Raw genomic sequence first — 26,313 nt, 5'->3', positions numbered from 1 at the left:
AGGCATGCTAAGAAAAATTAAGATATAGTGCCCATCCTTATATTAATTTACTCTCCCTCTGGGTCATTGCTAGAAAGCTATATAATAAGCTCCATATCCCACCACCACGTAATAACTGTGCACAAAACATGGACATACCCCACAATAACGGAGAAAACAAAACAATAAAGTAAACATGGGGATTTGAGTCAAAACGGCGAAATGCACGGACAGTCTTCCTGTTTTCCAAAAGCATAATACTTGCTATCGATTTTAACGAGTAGAAGAAAACAAAGCCGCATAGCCGACTAAATCAAACACAATCTAATAAAGGCAACTTATATTCCTTTCTTAACTAAACTAGAACAAATCTAAAACGCTTCACCACTGTTCAATTATAACAGGATAGTTAAACCTTTTAATTTTATTTTAATTTGCCAAAAAGCCGACGTACACTTTTTTCTCGAAAATATAAAGCATTTAACCCTGATTATTGCAATTTCATTCACTCTTGAAACGCTGTTTAACCATAATTTTAGGAATTGCTTTGCATACGGGAAATGGGGAGAAGGACAGGTACACGAAATGCACTAAATAATAATACATAGTTCCCACTATGTTCGCCTGTGACCGGAAGCAGTTTCCGGTCGCCATTTTGTGGGTCAAGCTCATTGTGTTGAATACTTGCTGCCAAGCGTGACGACGAATCCTGATTTAATTTTCAAGGAATCAATTCAGAAGTACAAATGGCTTCAAAGTCAGTCAAGATGAAGTACAAAGATGGACTGGAAAAACTAGTGCTGGAAAGATACGAGTTAAAGTTAAGCTTAATCGGTGGAATTGATCCGTATGAAATGGACAAAAGAAAAATGACGACTAACGTCCAGTGCCTACCGGAGATAACTTATATTGACATTTTAAATTATTTGGTAAACACGAAAAGTGCTTACACGTTAGATGATTTGAAAGCTTACAAATCACTTGAAGCTTACAACCAGTTTGTAAATGGTTGGGTCAAAGACGTCCTTGCCGTTGAAGTGAGCAACAAGGTGTTGGTTACTGCCAGGGTGAGTTCATTACATTTGTTACTTCATACCATTTCGTATAGAGCATTACAAAAGTAGTTAAGAGTTATACCGGTATATATTGTATGGGGTTAGTTTGTGAAGTATTAAATTACATTATACCACTGACACAATATTGTTGTCATCCTCGTATATCTGATAAGTTTAATGGTATTTTTATAAACCATGGTAGAGTGGTGGTGCTAGGGTTGGCAAGGAAAAACAGGGATGGAGGGGAGATCGTAAACAAACGTATATTCGCTTTCGTATGCATATGTTGCAAAAGTTTACATATGCACATATTCCATTTAAAAATGCTCAAAATAAGTGAAGAACTAACTGGAAGTCTCTTTGCATTTTTAGGTACGACACTCACAGCGTATGAATGACACAGCATTAAAGCCATGGATAAGTGCAGTAAAAACAGGAATTGTTGAGGCAGCCCATTGTAATTGTATGGCTGGCCTTGGGGAGGCATGCAGTCATATTGGTGCACTTCTTTTTTACATTGAGACAGCTGTGCGCATAGAAAATGCAAAGACAGTTACTCAAGAAAAGGCCTACTGGTTACTACCATCAAGCATTGACCAGGAAATTTCCCAAATTGATTTCACGTCAGCTGAAATTAAGAAAAGGAACCTGGAAAATGCCATCTGTGGAACCACCCAAAACAAGGAAAAGAAACCGAAGCCAACTCTCTCACATGTTCCTGCACCAACAGATGCTGAACTCGATGACTTCACATCAAAGTTATTTTTAACGAAAACCAAACCTGTGGTGCTTTCAATCATGCCTAAGTATGCGAAACACTTTATTCCAAGAATAATATCAAATGATCTTCCCAAGCCTCTCTGTGAACTCAGAGATGACAAATGTACTCTAATGTCTAAACATGAGCTTGTAAACTATTGTGAAAATCTGTTCAGTGCCATTAATGTTACTGCAGAACAGGCAAAACATGCAGAGAGGCTGACTCGTGGACACAGATTAAAAATGAAAGTATTTCATACCTGGATAAAGACAAACTATTAAAAACATGCCATCAGTATTATTATCAGGTGCAAACACAAATCTTTCTAAGCAAAAAGAAGTTGTGTGACTTTGTTATCTGGACAGAGAAGGACATATCTGTGGAAAGGATTCTGCCAAACCCCAAGCTATGGCAAGATATAGAAGCAAAGTCAGCATCATTCTTCGTTCATGTTATTCTGCCTGAACTGACAGGGAAATTATTCACCAGACCACAGTCCGCAAACACTGAACCTGTTGCACAAATGGAAAGGAAGCGCATGCATCTGTGTTGGAACCCTCTCTCACCAACAATGATAGACAGACTGTGCCAGGAAATAACACTGACCTCATTTTTTTATGTCAAGTACCCTATGATGAAACATTTGATAATGTTGTTGGTTGTGACAATGAAAACTGCAGACTGATATGGCTTCACTTTAAGTGCATTAATATGACTAAAACACCAAAAGGATCATACTATTGTCCAGTATATGGCAGTAAAGCAAAAAGGCCTAAAAGGTGTTAGAAGGCTATTCTCAGGACATTTGCATGTAAAAAAAACAGGATACAAACGTATTGTGGTTGTTGTACTTTTTATCTTCATGCATACTTATCTATTAATTAAAAGTGAATAAATCATTCCCCTGTACAAATGTGTTTTTTTTTTGTTCTGTCTGTATTCTATATATCTTGCTTATTCTATAGCACACCTTGTTATGACCATCTATGCAGAGTAGTAATAACAAGATTTTCATGACGGCTACAGTGGCAACCATATTGACTATCCCCCAGCTTGTTTAGAATGAGTGGCGTTCCCCGACTAATGATAACAGATGGACAGACTATTCATAGCATCTTCTCATCAATAACCAGTAGAACTAAAGTAAGGAACACAAGTCAAAAAGTTTAGAATTAAGAACACAAGATAATTCTTTGTAATTGACAAATATTTAATGGTGACACAATTATGTAAGAATATTGTGTATGCAAAGTTATGAGATGTACAAAAATAAAGAGTAAATCTCATATATATGTAATAAATCTATGATTATTTCACAAATCCTTACTAGTCAAATGGAACAACAGACTCGCACATATTTATAAGACAACATGCAACACTAACAATTTTGTCAACAACTGGAATTTCTCCTTTCTCATTCATGAGGAAATCAATTGGGGGCTTTCCCTGAAGCATGGTATACTTATTTCGCACTAGACCGATTACACGTTCCACATGAATTCGCAAGTGTGCAATTTTTCTACTATTTTCTACATCAATAGGAGACAATTGTGATTTCCCCTTAGTAAAACTAGGGGTAATTACTTTAGCACAGTACATTCCAATACTGTCTGAAATATTAAATCCCCTGTCTGCTAACACAATATCTCCAGGCAATAAATTTGATAAAAATCCACAGTTTTCAGTTATGTATTTGTCACTTGCCCTACCTCCCCATGCTCTGGAAAGAAAAGAAATAGATCCCTGAGGTGTAATGCCAATAAGAAATTGTATGGTGTTGTTGTGCTTGTATGATGACCAAGTCTGAGCTCGTGCCATTAGGCTTTTAGGTCTCTGTATAAATATTTCAAAACAGTCTATAATGACGGCCACTTTTCCACCAAAATCTTGCCTAAATTCCATGCGCATGGTAAGCTGAAGCTCCTCCCTCTCGAGCCAAAACAAAAGAGGCTTTAATCTAATATACAAAACATGAATAACATTTAAAAATATCCTTGACACGGTTGATGTTGATATCTGAAATCCGTATGCAATATCTTGCAAGGGGAGGTTGATCTTAAGTCTCATTAGTGTCATTATGATTTTTTCAAACTTCCCAACTTCTAGTCCTCTACTGGTTTGAATGTATGGAGCAACAAATTCAATCAGGGTCATTAGGGTCATGTAGCTCGGCATTCCAGTGTAATACTTAACTTTCTCGTCATTATCACAAAATGATTCCTGATTCATTTTGTAGCTGCTTAATTTATCTTTAAGCAGTGTATTTTCAGTAATCAGGTGTTGAATTTCACTGTCAACTACACTCTGGCTAATGGAGTTAGTCTCTGGTGTTAGTTCTTGATCGGGTTCCATCTTTCCATTGATTGTAAAAGAACAAACAGAGCTGCCCCTGTGACCAGCAGATTCATCACCTTCCTTGGCAAAAGATGTTTCAGGAAAATGCGGCAAATCTAGCAACACTTTAGCTATATCATGGTCTTCTCTGGTCTTCTGTCTGTGTTGCATTCGGATGTACCTATATTTCAAAAATATTTTAGCAGGAAGCTCTATCAAATAGAATATATGAGAGTAAAACCAGGTGTGTAGTGCTGGGGGAATGGCGTTCCCTTCTCTATCTAGCACCACACCACTGATTATACAACATTATCAACTTTTTTTAACACATTTCGTAGGAAAAGCACATGTTAGTTTGTTTTATAAATGGAATAATATGGTATCTTTAATATTAACAACGTAATTACTATTAGAAAAGTAAAACCTTATTAAATAAATATGAAATTACAGGATAGACTCTATCATGATAATTTTCTTATTTGGTTTTGAATATAATTATCTGTATTAAACTGAGTAACATTTGTCAAACTGAGGAAATGATACAATATATAAGGGAAACTACTTTGACATGCTAATGACTGATCAGTTTGTCCCTTTCCACTGTTTTCATTTTCTTCCTGGATTTCAAAGGTCCAGATAAGTCATCAAGTTTAAGGGTGGGAGCCCAATCTGGATGTGCTCGACTATACAAGTCTGCAGGATTTCCTGAAAAAGAAAATAAAATAAAACAAAGTAAATAATTCAAAGTGACTAGATACATAATATATGGCATTGATAAGATCTAGTTAGAATCGTGAATGCATATTTGAAATATCAACATAAATTTTCTTAGAAAAACAATGGTAAGAACTGTAGTTCACATGCACTTTAAGATTTAAAACAAAGCGAAACCAGCCACAAATTTATACGTTTCTGTGTTATTCACTGTAAGAAATATACGGTATACTACTACTAATAATAATGATAGTAATCTATGCAACATTCAATGAAAGTACCTTGAATAAAGTGGTCTGAGCAGATTTTTGAATGCTTCGACGGCAGGTCCTTTCTGTTGATGTTGGCCAACCATGTCCGTCGTCGCTCTTCGCTTATTGTTTTCGTTTGCTCTCCTTCAAATTTCCTGACAACAGGTATAGTGTAAAAACCACGTTTCACGGAATCGTCTGCACGGTTTGAACAACCTTTAACCCAGCATGTATTAACCATTGTGCGATTGCAAATTTTATTCAGGTGATAAACAGTCACGCGCATGAAACTCACTGACCCACAAAATGGGGGATGACCTTACGGTGCCCGTATGTTATGACGTCATACGATAACTATGTATACTGATAATAATAATAATACTAATTATAATAATAATAATAATAATATTCCTACTACTAATACTACTAGTACTAACAATAACAATAATAATAATATAATAATGAATCATTCATATAATTTGTCTCAGCCACATTCAACATTTTTTCATGTATGTTCTACCCTGCATGTCAGAAATTATGCTAATTTATTTACGCATCTGCCGCATTTTAAATTGTAGATTTAACAATGAAACAATTGCAATGGTCGTAATGATTGTCTTTGTATAATCGTATTAATACTAAATAACTTATATATTAAACCAAATGTTAAAGAAATGACCATACTAGTACTACTACTACTGCTAGTACTACTATATAATAATAATAATAATAATAATAATAATAATAATAATAATAAGTCATTCATCTAATATTTCATAGCCTTCCTCCACATTTCATCGTCAACGTAAACATATGTACTACCCGGATTTTTCAGATATGAATCCTTGCTAATAAACTTCTTTAATAATCCGCGTTGGTGCATTTTTTCACATTGAGCTACCTGTCTTGCGTTATGATATATACACAGAAAAGAACGCTGGAGGAAATATGCAACAATGAGAAACATACTTGTAAAGAAATATAAAGATGTCAACTTTGAAACTGTAAATTGGCCTACATGGTGTAAATTCATAGAGAAAGATTAGACCCAGAAGATCGCTTTTTACTATGTTTCAAAATTGCACCACATTTGCAACACGATTCCTACTACTTCACTACTTCACTTTTTCGAAAGACCCATTTCAAATTGTCTGTATAGTTACTTGGCATTGCTGTTTATATCTAGCAGAACTTCCAAAGTATATAACTGTGTATTGTGTTGCTTTGCATTCTTATAAAATCGTACAATCAAATGTAGATATTCGAATATTAGTGTTTATATAATGTCGGTATTTGATAGATGTTCTGTTTATAAAATTTCGGTTTTGAATTAATGCAGATATCATTTTGTGTGTTCAAAGTGTTAGTTTAAATTTATTGCGCACACGATTTTATCTTATCCAAAATTCCTAATAAATTTTCGATAACTCTAGGACTCTTGACACAGCTGCGAGGAAAATACATGTTTATAAAACTATTTTTTTACCCACAGGCTCTTGCAATAACATATTCTGTATAATGAAATGTCGGTAACTATACAGTGGAACTGTCAAAGGGTGCTTTAATTAATAACTTTTCTGATTTTGCGCTGGACGGGTAGAAGGAATCGTTATATTTAACAAAGCAATATTTCCCTTTAGTGGCAGAATGTCTCACATGTCTTTACGTATACTATGAAACTATAAACAATGACGGAAAGTATGAGAAAAATTAAACTATGCCGCAAATTACAGTAATGGGCCAGTAAGGTCTTATTTGCTATGTGAGTATGACAAAGCCATACCAAATAATTGCAGACCCATTGCATAACGAGTTCAGGTTATTCTTCCAGATATTTGCAATGCATATTTCAAGTAGAGAACAAGGTATATGAGGTTTCTTGATATCATTATTACTTCCAATGATTACCTAATTACTGGACATATGAAATGTCACTGAATGACAAATATGACCTCGTCATTTATACGTATGGTTCACGCTCCGGTGATACGGCAAATTGTTTTTGTTGTATTTGTATATCTGTTTCTACGATTATTTCATGTAGTTTTTCTTGTTAAGGAATATGTTAAGAAAATTATGCAATTATATCCCTCTTCTCCTCTTTAAATTCAGTCCGTCTTATGTTACCATTATGTTTGATTTATTTTCGCCTATTGGAACATAACTAATAAGTTTTGATCACATTCATCTGGCTTTCACTTCGTTTCTACGTAATTCGAGGAGCCAGTTAGAAATGTAAATTATTTAATTACATTATTCCATCTTATTTTGATTTCAGTTGAAATCTGATTGCATGACGTAGAGTGCATGATTAAGAGACGCAGCATTAATTTTGCAGTAACCATGCTAGTATTATAATGATGTTATACAACGGTAAGCATGCAATAAATCAGATCATGTTATAATATTGTAGCCATTCTGGCATTCATATCAGTTTGCATATTTTACTTGCAACCTGTCACGGAGTTATAGTGTTTTCATAACATAAACATGGGATTGCTCTCATCCTGACTTTTCAATATAATTTGTTCACACTATAACTGTAGTGGTATAACTCAAACTGTAAGTCCGGCATTTTACTCCAAAAATAAATATCCAACTGTTAAACTGAGATCAAATTTTACCTGAGATAAAGCGATAGAGTTTGGCAAAGGCTTTCGACAAAGGTAACAACTATACTTTCACATGGATAAATGTGAAAAGTATTGATTGATTACAGAGACAGAGTAGGCCTTTAGCTCGAGAAGTCCTTCACTATTAACACTATCGGGGGTCGAGATGGGAATATTGGGCTATTGTTTGTGTGATGTTTTACGACACAGCAACGAAAAAAGTGTATTTGGTGTGAAAGCGATTGGAGCAAAGTTCCTTTACGAATGCCACAAAACTGTAGGCTCCCCATATTGATGTGATTGAAGGATTCGAACTTATACCATTAGCCTCAACGTATTTATGTTGAATCTTTATCCCTAGTGAATTAGTTACTACTACTTTTATATATAATGAAAAGTATCAAAATAAATCGTTGCAAATTGTTGGAAAATACAAATTCGTCCCACAAATATGATATTTTGGCTGCATTTTAATTCGACTATACCCTTAGCTTTGTCATATAATGATCAAAAGCGCTCTAAATTATATCATGCCAACATATTATGTAATCTGTCTTTGGTGAAAGGGCGATCGGGAAGTTAAATGAACAAAGATGGTAAAAGTGTTACTACAAGAGAAATGCAATTTAATGAAAAGCTTGTATGCAAAAGGAACAAAACACTATCTCTATGTATGTTGGAGAACTTGCAAACTTGATATTTGGGAATTGTTTACTTTATGTCATAGAATTACATAATTATCACATATTGACAGAAGTGTTACAGTTCAATAGTACCTGGTTCGTTATAAAGGTATGTGTATATTTTACGATAGATTGTATACAGTTTTAAAGAACACAAATGATACAAACTTACAACAGGTGGTACAGACACATGCGCTTGGATTTTACATTTTTCATTAAGGACATACAGCGCCTAGTAATATAAAAGCTATATGATTTGTAAATAATATTAAAAAAGGGTTTAATTAAATGCCAGCTAGCTAATGGATAAAAAAAGAACCACAAGTTACATTGGTCACTAATGGTATTATTTTATTATTATATCAGAACACCTCATTGTCAAAACACAACTAATATGGAAAAGCAGGGACGGGGACGGTGGTAGTTCAAACTCCCCATCAGAGGGAAGACTAAGCAGCAAGGAGGGCAGATAGACCTTGGGTTCCCGACAAAGAATAAACCTTCCACAGAAAACTCTCTCGTAGAAAGGTTTTATTTACCGAATAAAGGCTTCCTGGAGACTTTTATTCGTTACTGAACCCTGCTCCATCAATAAAACCTTAATCTGAAGATTTTAGCTGAAAAAAAAAGTATTCTACGTGAATTTTAACTTTTTTTGTTTAATACCGTACGACCGACCATGCTGCTATTGTCTAATTGCACAAAGATTATATTAGAGTTTACATCAATAATGACATAATCATGGATGTTGTAGAATCATTGAGGACAAGAAATGCAAGAGACCGACAGGAAACTCTGAAAAAATATATACCAATACAAGAAGCGGTTAAGCAAAAAATACGCGCCGTCGAAGATGCAAAACAAGGATTTAATGAGTCAACCGAATTATTATTTAAACCAATTACCGAGACCACCGAGAAGATTATTTTGGGCGATACAAAATACATTGAGGATAAGAAACATGGTATTCTTCCTATGCTGAAAAAAAATTGAAGAACAAACACGACCTCGTCCTGTACATGTAGAAGCAGGACCTAATGGAATTAAAAAAAAAAACCTGAACAGGAAATTGCAACCGCAGACGAAGAAGAGGATGTATATGAGGAGGATGAAACAGAACAAGCTTCTGCTAGAGTTCCTTTTATTGAAAAGTTTACCGAAGAAAATATCAATAAAATAAGATCGATCAGAAATGACGATGATCTTGCTAGGTTTGCTGTGGAAAATCTTAAAAAAAACCAAAGAACGACATTGAAACCCGATTATAAATCAGCAGCACGCAAACTTTGGTTTAGATGGGTATTTAATGTGCATCATAATACCAATAAGGTTGTGACAACCGATCCAAAGTTTGTTAATTACATGGATGCAGTAAACAGGTATGCTGCAAGATTAAAACAATCTCAACCTGTGCAGCAGGTTCGACCTATGCAACAACCAGAGTCCACTGATGTATTCAAAGCGGATATTTCTAAATTTCTCAAAATTCGTGATAGAATAATTGAGCTTGCTGCACATGATTATGATAAAAGAGATAAATATCTACTACCAGAGTATATCAATATGGATCCAGATGATTGGACTGCCGCATTATATCTCAAATATTATAATAAAAATTTTGATAGCGATGATCCGGATTATAAACCTTTCATCAAAGAGGTCAATAAGGAAAAATTAACGCCGGAGGGGGAAATATATGAAGAAGCTGAAGAATTTGTCGCCCCACCGGAAAAATCTAACTTAGCGGGGGGAAATATTAGTAGGATATTTAATAAAGACACCCTCAAAGAATTTGAAGATGATGAAAGAGCTACCGAAATAGCCGCATTTGAGTATAAAAATCGAGAAAAATATATGATACCAAAATATTCTGAGATTACTGAGGATAATTGGATTCCTGCGATTTATTTTGCTCACAAGAAATCTAATGTTGATCTAAATGATCCGGAGTATAAATCTTTCAGAGAATATGTGTATAAAATACGAGCGCGAAGGCCTTTAACAGGTAGTGGATATAATACTATTTCTCCCGATAGCGTTGTTAACGATGCATCTCGGTTGTAGGTTTTAATTGGAGGAATGAGAGCCGGAAATAATTCTGCAGAAGGTTATTTCAGGGTGGTATCATCGACACATCTATTTACCGCGATTGTATCGATGAGCTCGTTGATTATTACCCCGATTAAACAAATCAAATAATAAATAAAAATGATTATTCATAAATATAATCAGCGACCAGTACAGATTCGTGTGGTCAACTCGCGGTTACCCGTATATAAATACAACTACGATTCAGGATTGGGTGATCTATTTACCAGGATAGCTCCTACGGTTGGATCTGTTGCTAAGCAATTATCAGCGAAAGCAATAGGCGTCATTCGTGATAAAGTCTTCAGTGCTGTTGGTGATACCGCTAGCAAAGCTTTTGATGCCATCAAGGAAAAATTATCAAATTTAGTGCGACAAAAAAACCACCAGCAAAATTACCTATCACCGCTGAGATGCCCGCCGAGGTTAGTAAGGTAGTAAATGATGCGGTTAATCAAAAATTATCGGAGTTAACGCAACAAGATGCTCTGGTACAATCATTAACACAACCTCAAGATGTAATTAGCACCAGCGCATACGGAGGTAATATTCGTTTTAGACGATGAATATTTTTATTAATAAAATGTTTTCACCGACATCCAATGATGCTTTCAACATGGATAAGCCAGTGAGAAAAGATTTCTCTTTTCGGGATTCTCAATTTTACTCATATGACGCGGTTACACCAAATAGCAGCAGCAGAACTGAATTACAAGTACAGGATACAACGCGGTATTTTCTCCCCTGCGAGGCTTATATTGAGGTTGTTGGTGAGATCGTCAAATTAGCTGATGGTACCGCGTATGCCGAAGCTAACAATATTGGATTTGTTAACAACGGTATTATGGCTTTATTCAAGAGCGCCGCATACACGATTGATGGAAGAGAAATTGAATCAATCAATGATAACGTTGATGTGGCAACAACACTTAATGTCTTGGCAAGATACTCAGACGATTTTACCAGATCAGCTGGACCTAGTATGATGTTTACCAAGGATAATTCAAATAGCGCTGATCATAATCATATGTGATGAGAAGACCAAAACAACATTCAGCAGCCGCTGAGGATGCCGATACAGAACCAATCATTTTTTTGTTCCAACGCAAATTTTAATCTTGGATATGCTGCGCGTAAGGTTATGCTGACCAGGGATCGTCGAAGATTTTCATGTGCGATTCCATTATCCCATATTTTTGGTTTTTGTAGATACTTCAGAAAGGTTATTTTTGGCGCTAAGCACACAGTTGTGTTTTATCGAAAAGGCGACAGCAACGATGCTATCTGGAAGGGAGCTGGTGTTGACGACGGCAACGTTGTACTAACCAAATTAACCCTGTGGATGCCATTGATGACATCATCAGCGAGCGAAGAAGAAAAATTATTATCATTTATGAATCAAGGTGGTAAATCAGTGATATCCTGGCTGACAACATTCACGGATAGCATTCAAAGTAACATCAATGGTAATTTTACTTGGCATATAGCATCACAACAGGGCGTTTCTGCGCCAAGACATATCTTTGTGGCTCTTCAGCGAGCTGATCGATGAGGTAGTCAAGAACGAACTCACATGATTTTTGATCATTGTAATGCCAGCGAGAGCTCACTGCGAATAAACGGACATCAGGAACCAGTCGGGGAAATTTCATTAGATTACACAGGTAATTCCGTGGCGCGTGGTTATCATCGATTATGGAGCTTTATGGGAAGAGATCAAAATATAGACACCGGCCTGCAAATATCTCAATTGGATTTTAAATCATTTTATCCCATCTATTAATTTTCATTGGAACACATGGCTTTGGTAAAACAGTCTGTTGTTGATATACATTTTAAAGCAAGAATAGTCAACGCAACTGCCGATCAATTTAGAGCAATCGCTGTTATACTCAGCGACAGAACCATGATTCTTGAGGGTATTGGTGGTCGCATGAGGATCATGGACGCCCCTGTGGAGAAATTGTAATTTAAATCAACCGGTTTATTTATAAAATGTATGAACACGTTAGCGTAACTCTGACTCTGGGTCAGATAAAAAAAATTACAATCGAATACAACAAAAACCTGCGGGATAAAGTTAACGTTGAAAAATAATCAAATTCAAGGTGGACCAAATAAACTATCTCTAACCAAAACGCAGCTAGCACGTTTCAGTAAAGCTAAATCAGGTAGCACAGGAATTCAGGTTAATTTATCTGCTGGTGCCATTAAAGATATTGTAAAAACAGGTGGATTTTTCCTGCAATTAGCTGCGATACCAACATTGCTCGCAGCAAAAGCTGCTGAGTTATCCGCGTTAGCCGCCGCGGCAGCACCAGCTCTGGCGAAGGCCGCTGCGTTAGGCGCTGCAGGATCACTAGGAGGATTAGCCGTAAATAAAATAGTCGGTGGAAAAAACGGTAAAAAAAAGGTCGAGGTTGTCGTTTACCAGGAACACCCACTTCATGGTGCGGAAAAGGTCTTCGATTAGCAAAATAACACCGATGTCAAATTTTGATTTAATTGACGCCGCTAAAAAGCAAAAAATAAATTTGTTCAGAGGTGTATTTATGCGTGATCAATTACCAGCTCGTCCAAACAAAAACGAAACAGGAATTATAAATCTCGATAAAATCACCGGGCCAGGTACTCACTGGGTTGCTTACGCGATAAATCCACACGAGGTTATCTACGCGGACGCATATGGATTAGCTCCGCCCCGTGAGTTTCTTAATTATGTGTCTCAATTAAATATACCAACGTGATATTCCACGTTACCAACACAAACACTAACCGATCCTCCGATTTGCGGCGATGAGGCAATTAATATACTCGATATCTAAATCTAAAAAAACATATCATAAAACAGTCCACGAGTACACGTCAAGTAAACTAGGTCAATCAGGTATAAATAATGGTTTATATTTTTGGTAGATCTCTCTCATCGCGATCAAAAAAAAAAAAACAAAAAAAAAAAAAACCACCCGTCGATATTGATATATCTAAATACGTAAAAAACGATTACATAAATAATCTTTTGTCGATGGCAGGAGCACATCCTAACGAGGTTGTTGTTTTTCAGGATCAGTACGGAAAATTAAAGACCAGCAACGTTAAGATAGGCGATATAATCAAACGAGACGAATACAATACTCATGTAGGTGCTTTTAATACCGCTAAGGAAAATATTAAAAAAATTGATGACTCCATCAAAAAAGTTAATGAAAATACTCGCGATATTAATGCAAAATTCGATAATTACGTAAAAATTACTGGCAATACAATGTTAGGAGAGCTCAATATGGGTAAAAATAAAATAACTTCACTAGGAGATCCAACATCAGGTGAAGATGCCACAACAAAAAAATACGTTGATGATGTACATTTAAAATTAGGTATTTTACGTGAAGAATATGATCAACACTTAAGTACATTCGCAGACTTTACAAGTTTTAGAAGAAATACTTTAGAACTAAACAAAATAACTATTGAATTTTTTGGTAGATCACCAACATTCACTATAAAATTATTCGATGAAGTGGTTCGTGTGGTATCATCATCTACATCTACAACGTGGACAAGAACAGATAACACAATAAAATATACTCCAGCTGTTGCTGGCATATACAGATTATCAGTAATTAGTCCAATGAAATTTAGAGTAATTATAGCTGGACTATCAATTGAATCCCCTCACCCGGTAACAGTTGAATTACAAAAAGATACTGAAGCAGTATTTGAATTACAGCCAATTGATAATGTTTTATTTGCAGCAACTTACTCACACGTGTTAGAGTTTATATTTAAAACAAACTAATTAATATAAAATGAGTGCCTCAAAATACCGATACGATCAGGCTCGTGCGTGGCAAGAGTCTCTGAAAAATATAATCGGTATTTATCAAATAAAAAAAATATCAGCGCAGATTAGTTGTAATTGATGTTACTGTTTATTCTGTATCTGCCGTTGTTGTCGGTACCGGAAAAATGCTGTCTGCGTTAACGATGATAGCGCCGGCAGCGATAACTATCGTCGTTTCTGTGACTACTGCGCTGTCCCGTGTATTCGGTATAATAACAAAAAGAATATCTTCATGTAACAGCGCAAAGTTAACCGAATACAAAGATAAATTAAACACAGCGACGGCGGCGTACTCAAGATTATCTTCGATGTTATCAGAGAGTCTCAATGACGGTATTGTATCTGACGCTGAGTTCTCGGTGATGACCAAAATTTACAATCAAACGATTAAAGACGGCAGTATAAATAATGACAGAATTACTGACGCAGATAGCGACGAACACAAATCCGCAAAAGACAACGATGATATCGGCGAGCTCAACTAAGCCCGAGTTCAGTATTATTTTTCCAACACCTATCTCTATTAGTGAAATAGCACTAGCGCAGTTAAGAGTTTATTACAGCTGGCCAAATATCAGAGCTAAATCATTTGGAAATTTACAATCAAATAATTCATTTGCTTTCGCTAATAAAAATAAACAGGATGGAACACCTGATTGGACTACAGTTGAATTATCAACAGGCACTTATCTGATTGAGCAAATCAGCGACGAGTTAACATGGATAATAAAAAAATATAACCGGAGAGGATCCTGGAATAAAGATATCTGGACATGAATCGACGTTATCATCGATTATCGAGGTGAGTTCAAATTACAACGTAGATATCTACGCGAGTTCAATAAGAACCATACTGGGTTGGCCTGAGGTTGCGCCGCCAGCACCACCAGCACCACCAGAACATAAGAGAGAGAATTTTATTAATGTCAAAAAAGATATGATTATAGAATTAATTAAATATGATCTTTACAAATATCATGTATCAAATTTTAACATTAGAAAAAAAGATGATATGTTATGGATGTTTTATAATGGTATTAATTTTGAATTGAGTGATGTTATCGAAATATTTAATGAATATGAGCGAATTCATAATGAAGAAGATTTACAACAATTACGAAATTATTTTCAGGAGTGTATTTTTTATATAACAAATTCATGTGATAAAATTATTGAACAAATAGAAGTTATGATAGGACTTGTATCATCTATGAAAAGATGTAATACAAATTTAATTCAGGCAATAAAAGAATCAAATAATAAACAAAAATTTTTAGACGCATACTCAATCACTGGGGATCAGTTAGAAAATTTTAAATTTCCAGGATACAACACAGATAGATTAGAAAAATTCTCTCGAGGATACCATTGATGAGCTGTTTCCCAAACTACACGCCGCATGGAGAGAAAAATTACACGACCATCTAGTCTTAAGCGCGATAACGCACCAGATGGTACCGGAAGGCATATTTCACCTGATATAGTGAATATGACAGATGTTGTCGCGGTTAATGTTAATTCTGATATCATCGAAAACAGCTACAACGTCAATGCATCTGTGTCTGATCAGGCAAAGCAGGGGTTTGTTTTATATTCGTTTTCACAGTATTCCCGCCTGGATTTTTACTTGTGCAAGAACCGATCAATCCTGTGTACTTGAGGTGTCATAACAATCTACTGTCGAGAGTGAATTTTCCATTGACTGATGAATCTGGAAACCTTCTTGATATACGCGGGGAAACTCTGAGCATAAATCTGCTAATAAAATCTTAATTTTGTCATTAAAGCAACACAAAAAATTAATTTTATTTCATTTTATTTATTTATTTTTTTTGAAGATTTTGAACAATTCGGCCGTTTTTGATGAAAAATCATCCATTTTGGTGAAAAAATCGACCATTTTATATGATTCTGTCAAAGAAAAAATCACAATTTTGCTGATTTTGTCAGGTCAAACCTCAAGCGGTTCTCTAATTGATTTGTCGATAAATCATCAAAAATCAACAAAATTACCTCAAAAAGTTGCAACTGTTGATGACTTTTTTGATAAATTCCTGGTGGTTTTGAGTCAATTTTGACGTTTTTTCACATTTTATCGACAAATCAATTAGACCCGACGAAAATCTGTAGTTTGACAAAATCGGATAAAATGACCGATTTTTTTCACCGAAATGGGTTGAATTATTCAGAAAAAAAATTATTCAGAAATAAAATAAAATTATTCAGAAATAAATTGTTTGAATTAATTTTCGCAGCTGCCTCGCACGTGTATCAATCATTTTTTTTAGATTCAAACTCGTCAGACAATGCTGATCGAATTTTCTCAACGGCGCGCGCCAACGGGGTAAAATCTGATATTTGTGTATCATCGATATCAATCAACGATTTGTACATCGCAGATTGAATTCTTTTGATTAATCTGTATTCGGACGACAGCGTGTATCGACCTTCTTGTTTGTTCTGAATTAATGTTTCAAAATCCATTGTGATTTTGTCGGCATCTAAATCATCAGACAAAGGAATTTCTTTGATTCGAAGCACCCCGAAAGATTTGATTATTTCATTAATATTTTCTTGATTCATATTTATATTAGCTTAATTCTAAATGTGCGAAAACAATAATAATTTCAGATAATATAAATATACATTCGTCTGAGTCATATATATAAGGTTTGTATTCATCTGAGTCTAATATCAGAGGATAATAACCGAATTTGACCCAATAACCAAACTTATATGAGAATGTTGATTTTTGTATTCCTTCTGCTATGCGCCATACCGAAGCAGGGTTGATGCAAAAATATTTACTAGCGGAGGCCATTGATTTAAAATATAATTTCTCGCGGTCTTCACGTTGATTGATTTGACTGCCCTGACAATTTTATTGTATTTACCTGTATTACCCTTTGATAAATTTTCTCTTGGTGTAATTACTTGCAAATTATTTATATTGTTGTTCAATTTATCTCCATCGATATGATCGATCACCAGACCGTATTTGATTGATCCATGAAAACATTCATACACAAATCGATGATTAAAATAGGCATTTTTTCCGGCTCCAAACATGAGATAACCGGTATTACTAACAACACCAACCGGTTTTTTCAATCTGCAGTTTCTGACAATACCATCGCGTGATGCTTCATAATTATCAATAGTTGGATGTCTTCTGAATATAGGATTCATTATACAATATCCATTTGTTTAAATCGAAGTTTGTCTGAAAATCTATTTAGATAATCTTCCTCACGCTTGATAGCGAGATCACAATCGGAAGATTTTTTATCATAATATCGCTTGAGTTCTCTGTATTTGTTCCCGCCACAGCCTGAACAAATACGCGTTCCTCCTCAAATTCCAACGCTACATCTGATACATCTGGTTGGACCAACTCCACCTCGCTTCATATAAGCTAAATGTATTCCGCAGCATTCTTTTCTACATGACCTGTTGCAGTAATTTAACGAACCGACCATTAGCCATTTGCATTGATAAATTTTATTTATTAAGCATTTGTCTAAAATATAATAATGAAAATATTCGACCTTGATGATATTGAGTATGTTGTTCCTGAGGTAGATCTCGCTAAGAAAGAATTCTACGATGATGGAGCGGCTCATGTATGGTCCACATGGAGAACAAACGACATAGACAATACAATGAACGATACAAGAGCTAAACAAATTAATTGATTTACTCGGTGTTGATAAATATATACTCAGAATCAAATTCATTGTATATAACGATAAATGACGTATGGATTACTCGAGACAAGCGCGATCCTGTAATTATGGGGAAAAAATCTGTAACGGTAAGTAAAAAATCTAAACCAGGATTATTAACCGGCATAGACAAGCCGTATTATATACGAGCTTATCCTGTCACAGCGGTTGTTTATGGTGTATATAAATTAAATAAACCCACCGTTGAGAATCTTACTAAGATGAAGATATCCACGAAGATAAATTGCGTAGCCGAGCGAATAATAGAGCATTTTACAAACGCGAAACGCGGGAATGGGTTAACCGATCTGCGGCGAGAAAAGATTAATGCTTGGTCAGAATCTGTTGCTGATGATGCATTCATTGATGATGTTGATGCGTTATTAGCGAAATTAAAATTTCCCATCACGGTAAAAACTATGTCAGGTGAGGTTTTATATTCATCCCCGTACAAATCCAGAGGAGAAGCCATATAAATAATTGATCATAATTCACATGCATGGAGCAGCGCGGTAACAATTTTTCCTCGAGAGCGCGTTGTTAACTTTTACAGCGGATATATTTTTGATTTTATTCATGAAATAAGTAAATCCGATCCGGTATCTATTTGGTTGTTTTCCAGTGATCAGAATTACGATCAATTCGTACGGCCTAAAGGAGAATTATATCGAAGTGAATCTTTACATGATTCGATGACAGCAATGGCAAAAAAAATATTCTGCAGATGAAAATTTGTTGGTTAATTGTTTCACGATTCCATCTATTGTTGCTCACGCAGCGAGAGAGAAAAATTCATGGAAGCCAACTCGACGTGAGTTTCTTTAAGATATTCAGCAGAGCTGCATCGAATATGGTCATGTGGATTGTGGAATACTGAATATAATCCTATGAAGATAATTTCATTTGACATGATAGCGTGCTATTCTGGTAGTTTTCTCGGAACGGGTGAGTGCAGTAAATATTTTACTCAATTTGGCCATCCCCGCGATGAGATGACCAGAATATCTATTAATGGATCATTGCCAGATTTTCCCTTCACATGATTCGCTCGTGTTGTATCGTTTAAATTTAATGATGGTTTGCATAAAATCTGTTACGTTTGGTTTGGTAAACATTTCTCAGAACAAAAATGGGTTACAATTGTTTTATTGCGATATATGCTAGATCCTGCGATGCTAATCTCGTTGACGGTCAGCGAGGCTATTGTATCATATAAAAACAAAATGACGTTTGGCTGCCAACTGAACATGACAACGCGAAAGAATTAGGTAGAAAAATAATCAGAAAATTTACTCAGGGTAGTTCGTGTGATCATCAACGACATAATTGCAGATTGATCGTGGACGAAGCTGAATTAGATTTTATAATCGCTGATACCGCTGAGAGAGGTATATTTTGCAACAGAGAGAGTATTTATTTATCAAACGGAACAAAATTAGGTACTGTAGTTATCTATCTCGAGGGAGAGTCACCGCAGTATACTCATTTAAGATCGTCAATGCTGGCGCATGCGAGTATAAATTTGTTATCGATGATAAACAGATTCCCCAATGACGCTGTTAGGGTAGCTACTGATTCACTTTATATCGATAAAGAATACCTGCCAGAGTTGGAAAAATTAACCGGCAATGGATCATGGGGTACATGGGATAATTATTGTTCTGATAGTGTATCAGAAATTTCGACAGCACCATCTGTATATGATCCCGCATCAAGATATAAGACAGTCTACGTGAATGGACCGGGTAGATCAGGTAAAACGACCAGAATCATAAAATTATTTAAGAACGTTGATGTAATCGTGTTGACGCCGACACATAGATTAACGCGAGAGATGAGACAACGCGGCGTCATCTCATGTACGTATCATAGTTTTTTCAAGTATAATGGTGGTACATGGAATCCTTCGCGAATGGGAGAGAAATACGTGAACAGAGTAATTGTATTGCATGAAATCTGCACTGTATTCGTCAAAACGTTAAAAATGTTTTTGGATTGGTTGCTAACAAAAAACACAGCGGTAATTATGTGCGGCGATCACGGCTAACCCAATCCTATTGATGGAGAATCACCTCATGAATGGCTAAAAAATTTTGTTGTTTATTATGAAGAAGTCAACACCGATTACAGATCTCTTGATGGTCGGTTGAGTGAATATAAGAGATTAATTCGATTAGAACCAAATAAAATTCAATGTAGTGTGATGCGCGAAGTAATTCCAAAAACATCCATGGAAGATTTCTTATCAGCGTGGACTCCAAATGATTTGATTGTAGCTAGCAGAAACATAATACACGACGTACTTCAGCTGAGGCGCTAACGAGTCGAGGATATAAATTTGTGGTCTACCTGATGATTTCGTCACTGATACTATTGTATGTGTCGTCGTGCTCCAGATTGGATCTGTTGATCTTTTTCTACCACCCTCAGCCTCACCTGGTTTGTATAGATATCTGACGATGACACTACCAAGAACACGTCGAGCTGAAAAACCGCGTCGCTTTATCGGTATAAAATCTTTCTGTATGGCAATTGCTGGTTTCATCGATATAGCTCTCGTTGTTTCGTTATTTATCGCAGAAATAACACCGGGTAGCCTGATAACATCATTAGATCGTTTATCCTCAATAAATTCCATCGCGTATTGATAACCAAATAACCGCTCAGCTAATGTTTTATTAAATCTCTCCACAATTGCCTGATCATTGTGAATATTAACCTTGCCTCGTCTTATCTTTGTACTTTATGTTTCATTAATGAAGTAACCGCGCCGAGAAATTCCCGTCCGGGATCAACCTGAAATAAAATTGGCCAGGTTAGTGGTCCTCGCTGATATATTTGCTCAAATGCATCAGCTACCTCAGCAGCTGTTTTCTTAGTTAGTGGCTCAGATTCTTTGTATCTGCTAGCGATATCTACTACGGTTAGTACATATTTGTAGATTTTACCGTCAACAGTACCATGTGGTAAAAACATTATATCAGCCTGATGAACCTCATTTGGCACACTAACATCAAAATGCGCGTATTCGATTCGCTTAGGTGGTAGTACATAAATTTTCCATATAGCTGGTTTAGATAACCACGCAGCAGCCGTTGACGGTTTTACTCCAGCAGCCTTTGCAAGTTTCTTGATAGCTGGTTTACCCCACCAAAATCCAGCAGGAGAATAAAAAAGTGCTTCCATATTAATTACCAGCACCGAAGATTAATTTACCCTTCATTGCGTTTTTAATTAACCACGAATCCAATCTCTCCCTGATGGATTTATTTTTGATAGAATTTATTGCGTGAATTAAATTTACATCGGCAAGATGTCGTTGTTGAATATCTTTATTTCGATATGCTATATCATGAATCAAACATGCTTGATCAATCGCATTAATCGGTTCCTCACCTGAATCTGGTTGATCCTGATTATTTAGTCTGATATCGAGTCTGGTACCTGGTCCGCAGTAACTGTATCCTGGTAGGTGTTTTTCTCCTGAGTATTTAGCCCAGGGGAATCCTGGTAGCGATGATAACTTTGAGGTGATGTCACCTCCGTGGAATCTTCTTTTTTTAGTTGATGAGGTGAATCTAAATTTTTTTTTGTGCCGCATTTTTCACATTTACCGGTAAAAGCTGATCTATTGTTGCGAGTGACAACCGTAGTTAGCTATGCCGTTGGTGTGCGTGGTTTACATCTAACGCAATATAGATCCATAATATTTATTATACCATGAATGTAATTGATTTTTCAGCTACAAAAAATCCTTTCCTGTCAAGCATCATGCTGCATTACCCGATTCAATTAGAATGATAATAATAGGTCCATCTGGTAGAGGAAAAACTCAATTATTATTGAATTTGATAATGAAATGGCCAAAATGGGATAAATTGTATTTGGTTGCACCATCTGTTGATGATCAGCGTCGTTATCAGGTATTGAAAGAGTTTAATGAAAATACAGCCTTGTTGAATAATGGTGAGAATATAATTGAATTTATCACCGACATTGAAGAGGCCCCTTCAGTTGATGATCTAGATGGATCAATCAATAATTTAGTAGTCTACGACGACGTGATGTTGGATAAACAAACTAATCCAGCCAGAATATTTTCCCGTGGTAGACATAAAAATACAGATGTCATTTATGTAACTCAGAGGTATACTCAAATACCTAAGGTGATCAGAGATAACTGTAATATGTTGGTTATTTTTAACGGTGTTGATGCCCATACACTAAGAAATATTCATCAGACTTGGTGCGGTGGCGACATGGATATAAATAAATTAAAAATTTCTTTTCACGATCTCATGCTACACCTCATGGATTTGTAACGGTAAATGTATGTGATCCCAGGTCAAGATATCGAATAGGTTTGGATAAAATCTTTTAACGCCGACTGGCATAATCTTTATGCAAATGACAATAGCAGCAGGGAGGGCCCTACCTATGGTCGGTCGTATGGCAATAAACAAAAAAAAAATAAAATTTACGTAGAATACTTCTTTTTTCAGCTAAAATCTTCAGACTAAGGTTTTATTGATGGAACAGGGTTGAGTAACGAATACAATTCTCCAGGAAGCCTTTATTCGGTAAATAAAACCTTTCTACGAGAGAGTTTTCTGTGGAAGGTTTATTCTTTGTCGGGAACCCTAGGTCTGTCTGCCCTCCCTGCTGCTGAAGACTGTCTAAACAAGACACTTGCCCTCTCTGATCCAATATATCCCGATGTATACTGAAGCATGAAACCAAATATCACAAAATGAAAACAGCAAAATAACAGTAACTTGATGGAGACTAAATGCATTTGTTTCCTATTCTAAAATCGTATAAAAACGTCTTATAACAATAACACCAAAAGAAAATGCTTCCCCTAAATAGAATATGCATATTACCACACAACAAGCGATTCGATACAAATCAGTAAATCCCAAAAACAAAACGCAAATGCAATTTTCCTTATCCAAATATGATGAGATATTTTTATAATAGATCCATCAAAACATGCTAAACTCGCCACAGCATGATTTACTTGTTGCCCATTACAAAAAAAAAATAAGCAAAAATAGAAAGACACATAGATCAAAAGCAAAATTTATTATGATGGTACCAGCAACATTGAAAAGTAAGCAAAGGACGATAACACCAGTAAAAACTCCATTAAGAGAGGTATGCCGAAAGGTAGCTCCAACATGATTTGACCTGAATGGATGCTTGGACTAAATGATAACAACTTACAATGTGATGAAAGATGGAAGTTTACGAAATGAATTACTAAAAACATGTATTTACTCTACAAGCACCGTGTGGTTCTTTTAAGCTCTAAACACACGACTCATTCAATTGCTTTACACAAATCAGGAAACGAAAAAGTGAATCATATACTCTCGTGATTGAAGGTAAGATTCCTGTAATGTCACGTCATGAAAGTAAGATACAAATAATCTCACGTAATGAAAGCAAGATTTAAAACAATCCCACATAATGAAAGGAATAATCAAATAATATCACGTAATGAAAGCAAGATTCAAATAATCTCATCTAATGTAAATAAGATTAAAATGATATTATGTAATGAAAGTAACATATGAGTCATGAATCAGTAATTTGTACAGCTGTATGACTTATACGTATAAGGTAATAACTTTCAAAGCTGTCCATTGACAAAAAATGCACTTCTCCTGAATTCTTGGGTTGGCCCACCCTTGTATTGGCCACACCCACCCTTCAAGGATCCACAATGCGCACAAGTTTACGAATCAGCGGTTCGGTCCTTGTATGGCCTTGCTGGTCATACCAGTTCCATCCGCATACATACACAAAGACGGCCCGACTGACAGGCTGTTATACCCACACACACATTAACACAGACTGCTACAATGAAACCAATCTGGTCATAATAGCAGGTACATAATTAAAATATGTAGATACATGCTACTAAATTAAACTCTTAATAGCAACTTGTAACAATTTAAAATTTCAAAAGGTTTCCAAGTTGCGTACTGGTAAATGCATCATTTCATGCTACGACATTAAAAACTGAATGTGCCTCACATATTAAATATAGAAAAATGTAACACTTACCCCTATGGGTAAAGAACAAAAATAGATAACGTACGCGCCTTGACAAGATCAAAAAAGACCAGTGTGTCAGTTAGAAAAGAAATTGCCTTAAATCTAAAGAAAAATGAGTATCAGTAAGGGTAAAATATCCGCGCATACCGTGCTTGTAGTGTCTCTCGCCGCACACGATCTACGACGAGCTACACAATAGTTCAGTTGCTTAGCTATAAAAGCAAGCATCCACCCTAGGTAGCGTTTTACGCATGTACGACGAAAAATGATAAAATCTTTATAAAGTGAAACCAGGTTATTTCTTGCCTTATTCTATGACGGTACCATGTCGTATCATGTTTTACAAATGCAAATCGTACGAAAATTATTTAGACATAGTTTGGGAAACTCATTTGGCGATATTGATAGTTTTATTTTGAAGAATACTTTTCAATGTTTTCTCCTTTAAGTTCGTTTTGTCATATGCTTTATTTTTCAAGAGACATAAACAGACACCGGTTGTCCAAAGTAAGACAATATTCGGGTGTACATCTTCCTCTATCTTGTTGAAGAAAGGTGGACTCCGTCATACTCTAGTATGCACTTCTAAATCTGGTATGGGAACAAACCTCAGCGTACGGCATGTCAACACGGAGAAGAGACAGCGAACGATCTACATTTGTCGCAAAACGATCATACTTTCCAGCCGAAACATAGCACCGATTCCTACCTTCGGTCGTAGACCGAGCAGCACCACATAAACACCGGTCAATAGGATTCTTTGACACAAAATTCATTCTACAAAGGAATCCTGAATAGAGAAGACCATTCTCCTCGTGTAAGTCTATTTTGAAAACGCCGATATATCTTGGGCATTTTAGCCACATGAATCCCATTAAAATAACTTCGTTTAACTCGCCTTGGTGATATTCAACAAAAAGTCGCCACGGTGAATCAAGTCAGTAATAGGACTATGATCACAAAACATCAAGTGCATTCTCTCCAATATCCGATAAAAACAAAAGCTATTAGATGTATCAGAGCACAAAATCATTATATTTTCCTTTAGATTAGCGTCTCATAATCTTTTATAATCTTGAACACCTCAACAACTCATTACATTACTAAAAATGGAAACTTTACCAATATCGTCAAAGCTCCAAATAGTAAGGGATAGAAAAACAAAAGATACACACAAAACAAAACAAAGCAAAATAGTGATTTTTTTTTTGTATTTACATATCTATTTATGAAAAAGTTTCTGACATTTGAAATTTATATTAGTATGCTATAAGCGAAACATAGATGGACTCTATGCTCTAGAAAAGCCAGTTCAGCAAACAAACAAAATGGGCGCATATAACTAACATAGCAAACAAACAAGTGTCATACAGTTTGACAAACCAACTTTGGCAAACGTCGCTACTCTATAACAATGGAAATAAAGGTAAGAAAACAAAATAATCTGGAAATAATACTTGATGAAACTGATACAAACCCGAGGTCTGCTAAAACTAAAAATGTACTAGACAATTCCTATACAGATATTATAAACGCAAACACTTTTTACAAATATGTTCTTTAATACATAAAACACATTAAAGTTAAAAGAGATGAAAATAATAAACAACTTTAACATTTACAAAATTCAAGGGGATATTTCCAACTCATAAATAGCAAAGATGCAATATTCTAAAAGTCACAAACAAAACAAAAGATATTTCAAATCAATGACATGCTTTACTTTTTAAAATTGCTCACGAAATTAGAGGAATAAAATAATTATGTTTTATTAAAAATAGTGGCTTCATTAAAGAAATAAAAAATCAATAGACTTATCGTGCATAACATTACTTCATATTACTGACACGATAGCGTCAATCTCTCGTAGGTATTTTCAAGACGAATAAGGCACGTTTGTTAACAACTTTGAATACGGAAGGCGACATGTACATATATTCGTATATTGTCTTAGTGGTGAATCCATAAATAGGGTTTAGTATTATACAATGGTTGGCCTGTGACGGTACACCTGTGGGTAGATTCGCTCTAGCTACCACTACTGCACCCTCCGCACAAAGTGTCCGACCTCCATGATGGATTTGCTTTGGATTGAAACCTACGATAAGGTTACAGCAAAGAACATTTTTGGTTATTAAATATATGATCTCTCTCTCACTCTCTCTCTCTCTCTCTCTCTCTCTCTCTCTCTCTCTCTCTCTCTCT

At 35.6% G+C, this 26,313-nt stretch overlaps 3 protein-coding genes across 3 annotated transcripts; 1 reads left to right on the top strand and 2 right to left on the bottom strand.

Moving 5' to 3' along the window:
- The first annotated feature begins 694 nt into the window (after positions 1-694).
- On the top strand, positions 695-2,075 carry LOC149789699 (uncharacterized). Its single transcript, XM_089973096.1, has 2 exons — positions 695-1,046; positions 1,407-2,075. The coding sequence occupies exons 1-2, from the start codon at positions 726-728 to the stop codon at positions 2,073-2,075; spliced, it is 990 nt and encodes a 329-aa protein (XP_089829222.1). The 5' UTR covers positions 695-725.
- Positions 2,076-2,983: 908 nt separating this feature from the next.
- On the bottom strand, positions 2,984-4,305 carry LOC149789698 (uncharacterized). The gene has a single exon (XM_089973352.1). It carries the CDS (start codon positions 4,297-4,299, stop codon positions 3,121-3,123), a length of 1,179 nt encoding a protein of 392 aa, XP_089829478.1. The 5' UTR covers positions 4,300-4,305; the 3' UTR covers positions 2,984-3,120.
- A 394-nt stretch (positions 4,306-4,699) lies between these two features.
- LOC149789697 (THAP domain-containing protein 1-like) lies at positions 4,700-5,368 on the bottom strand. Its single transcript, XM_089973095.1, has 2 exons — positions 5,124-5,368; positions 4,700-4,833 (listed from the first exon to the last, which is right to left on the bottom strand). The coding sequence occupies exons 1-2, from the start codon at positions 5,332-5,334 to the stop codon at positions 4,700-4,702; spliced, it is 345 nt and encodes a 114-aa protein (XP_089829221.1). The 5' UTR covers positions 5,335-5,368.
- Between the last annotated feature and the right edge of the window lie 20,945 nt (positions 5,369-26,313).

This window comes from Sinohyriopsis cumingii, chromosome 10 (assembly GCF_028554795.1).
Source record: "Sinohyriopsis cumingii isolate HCF-2022 chromosome 10, ASM2855479v2, whole genome shotgun sequence".
NCBI lineage: Eukaryota > Metazoa > Mollusca > Bivalvia > Unionida > Unionidae > Sinohyriopsis > Sinohyriopsis cumingii.
The sequence above is the reverse complement of the archived record's forward strand: the minus strand, read 5'-3'. Positions and strand labels throughout refer to the sequence as shown.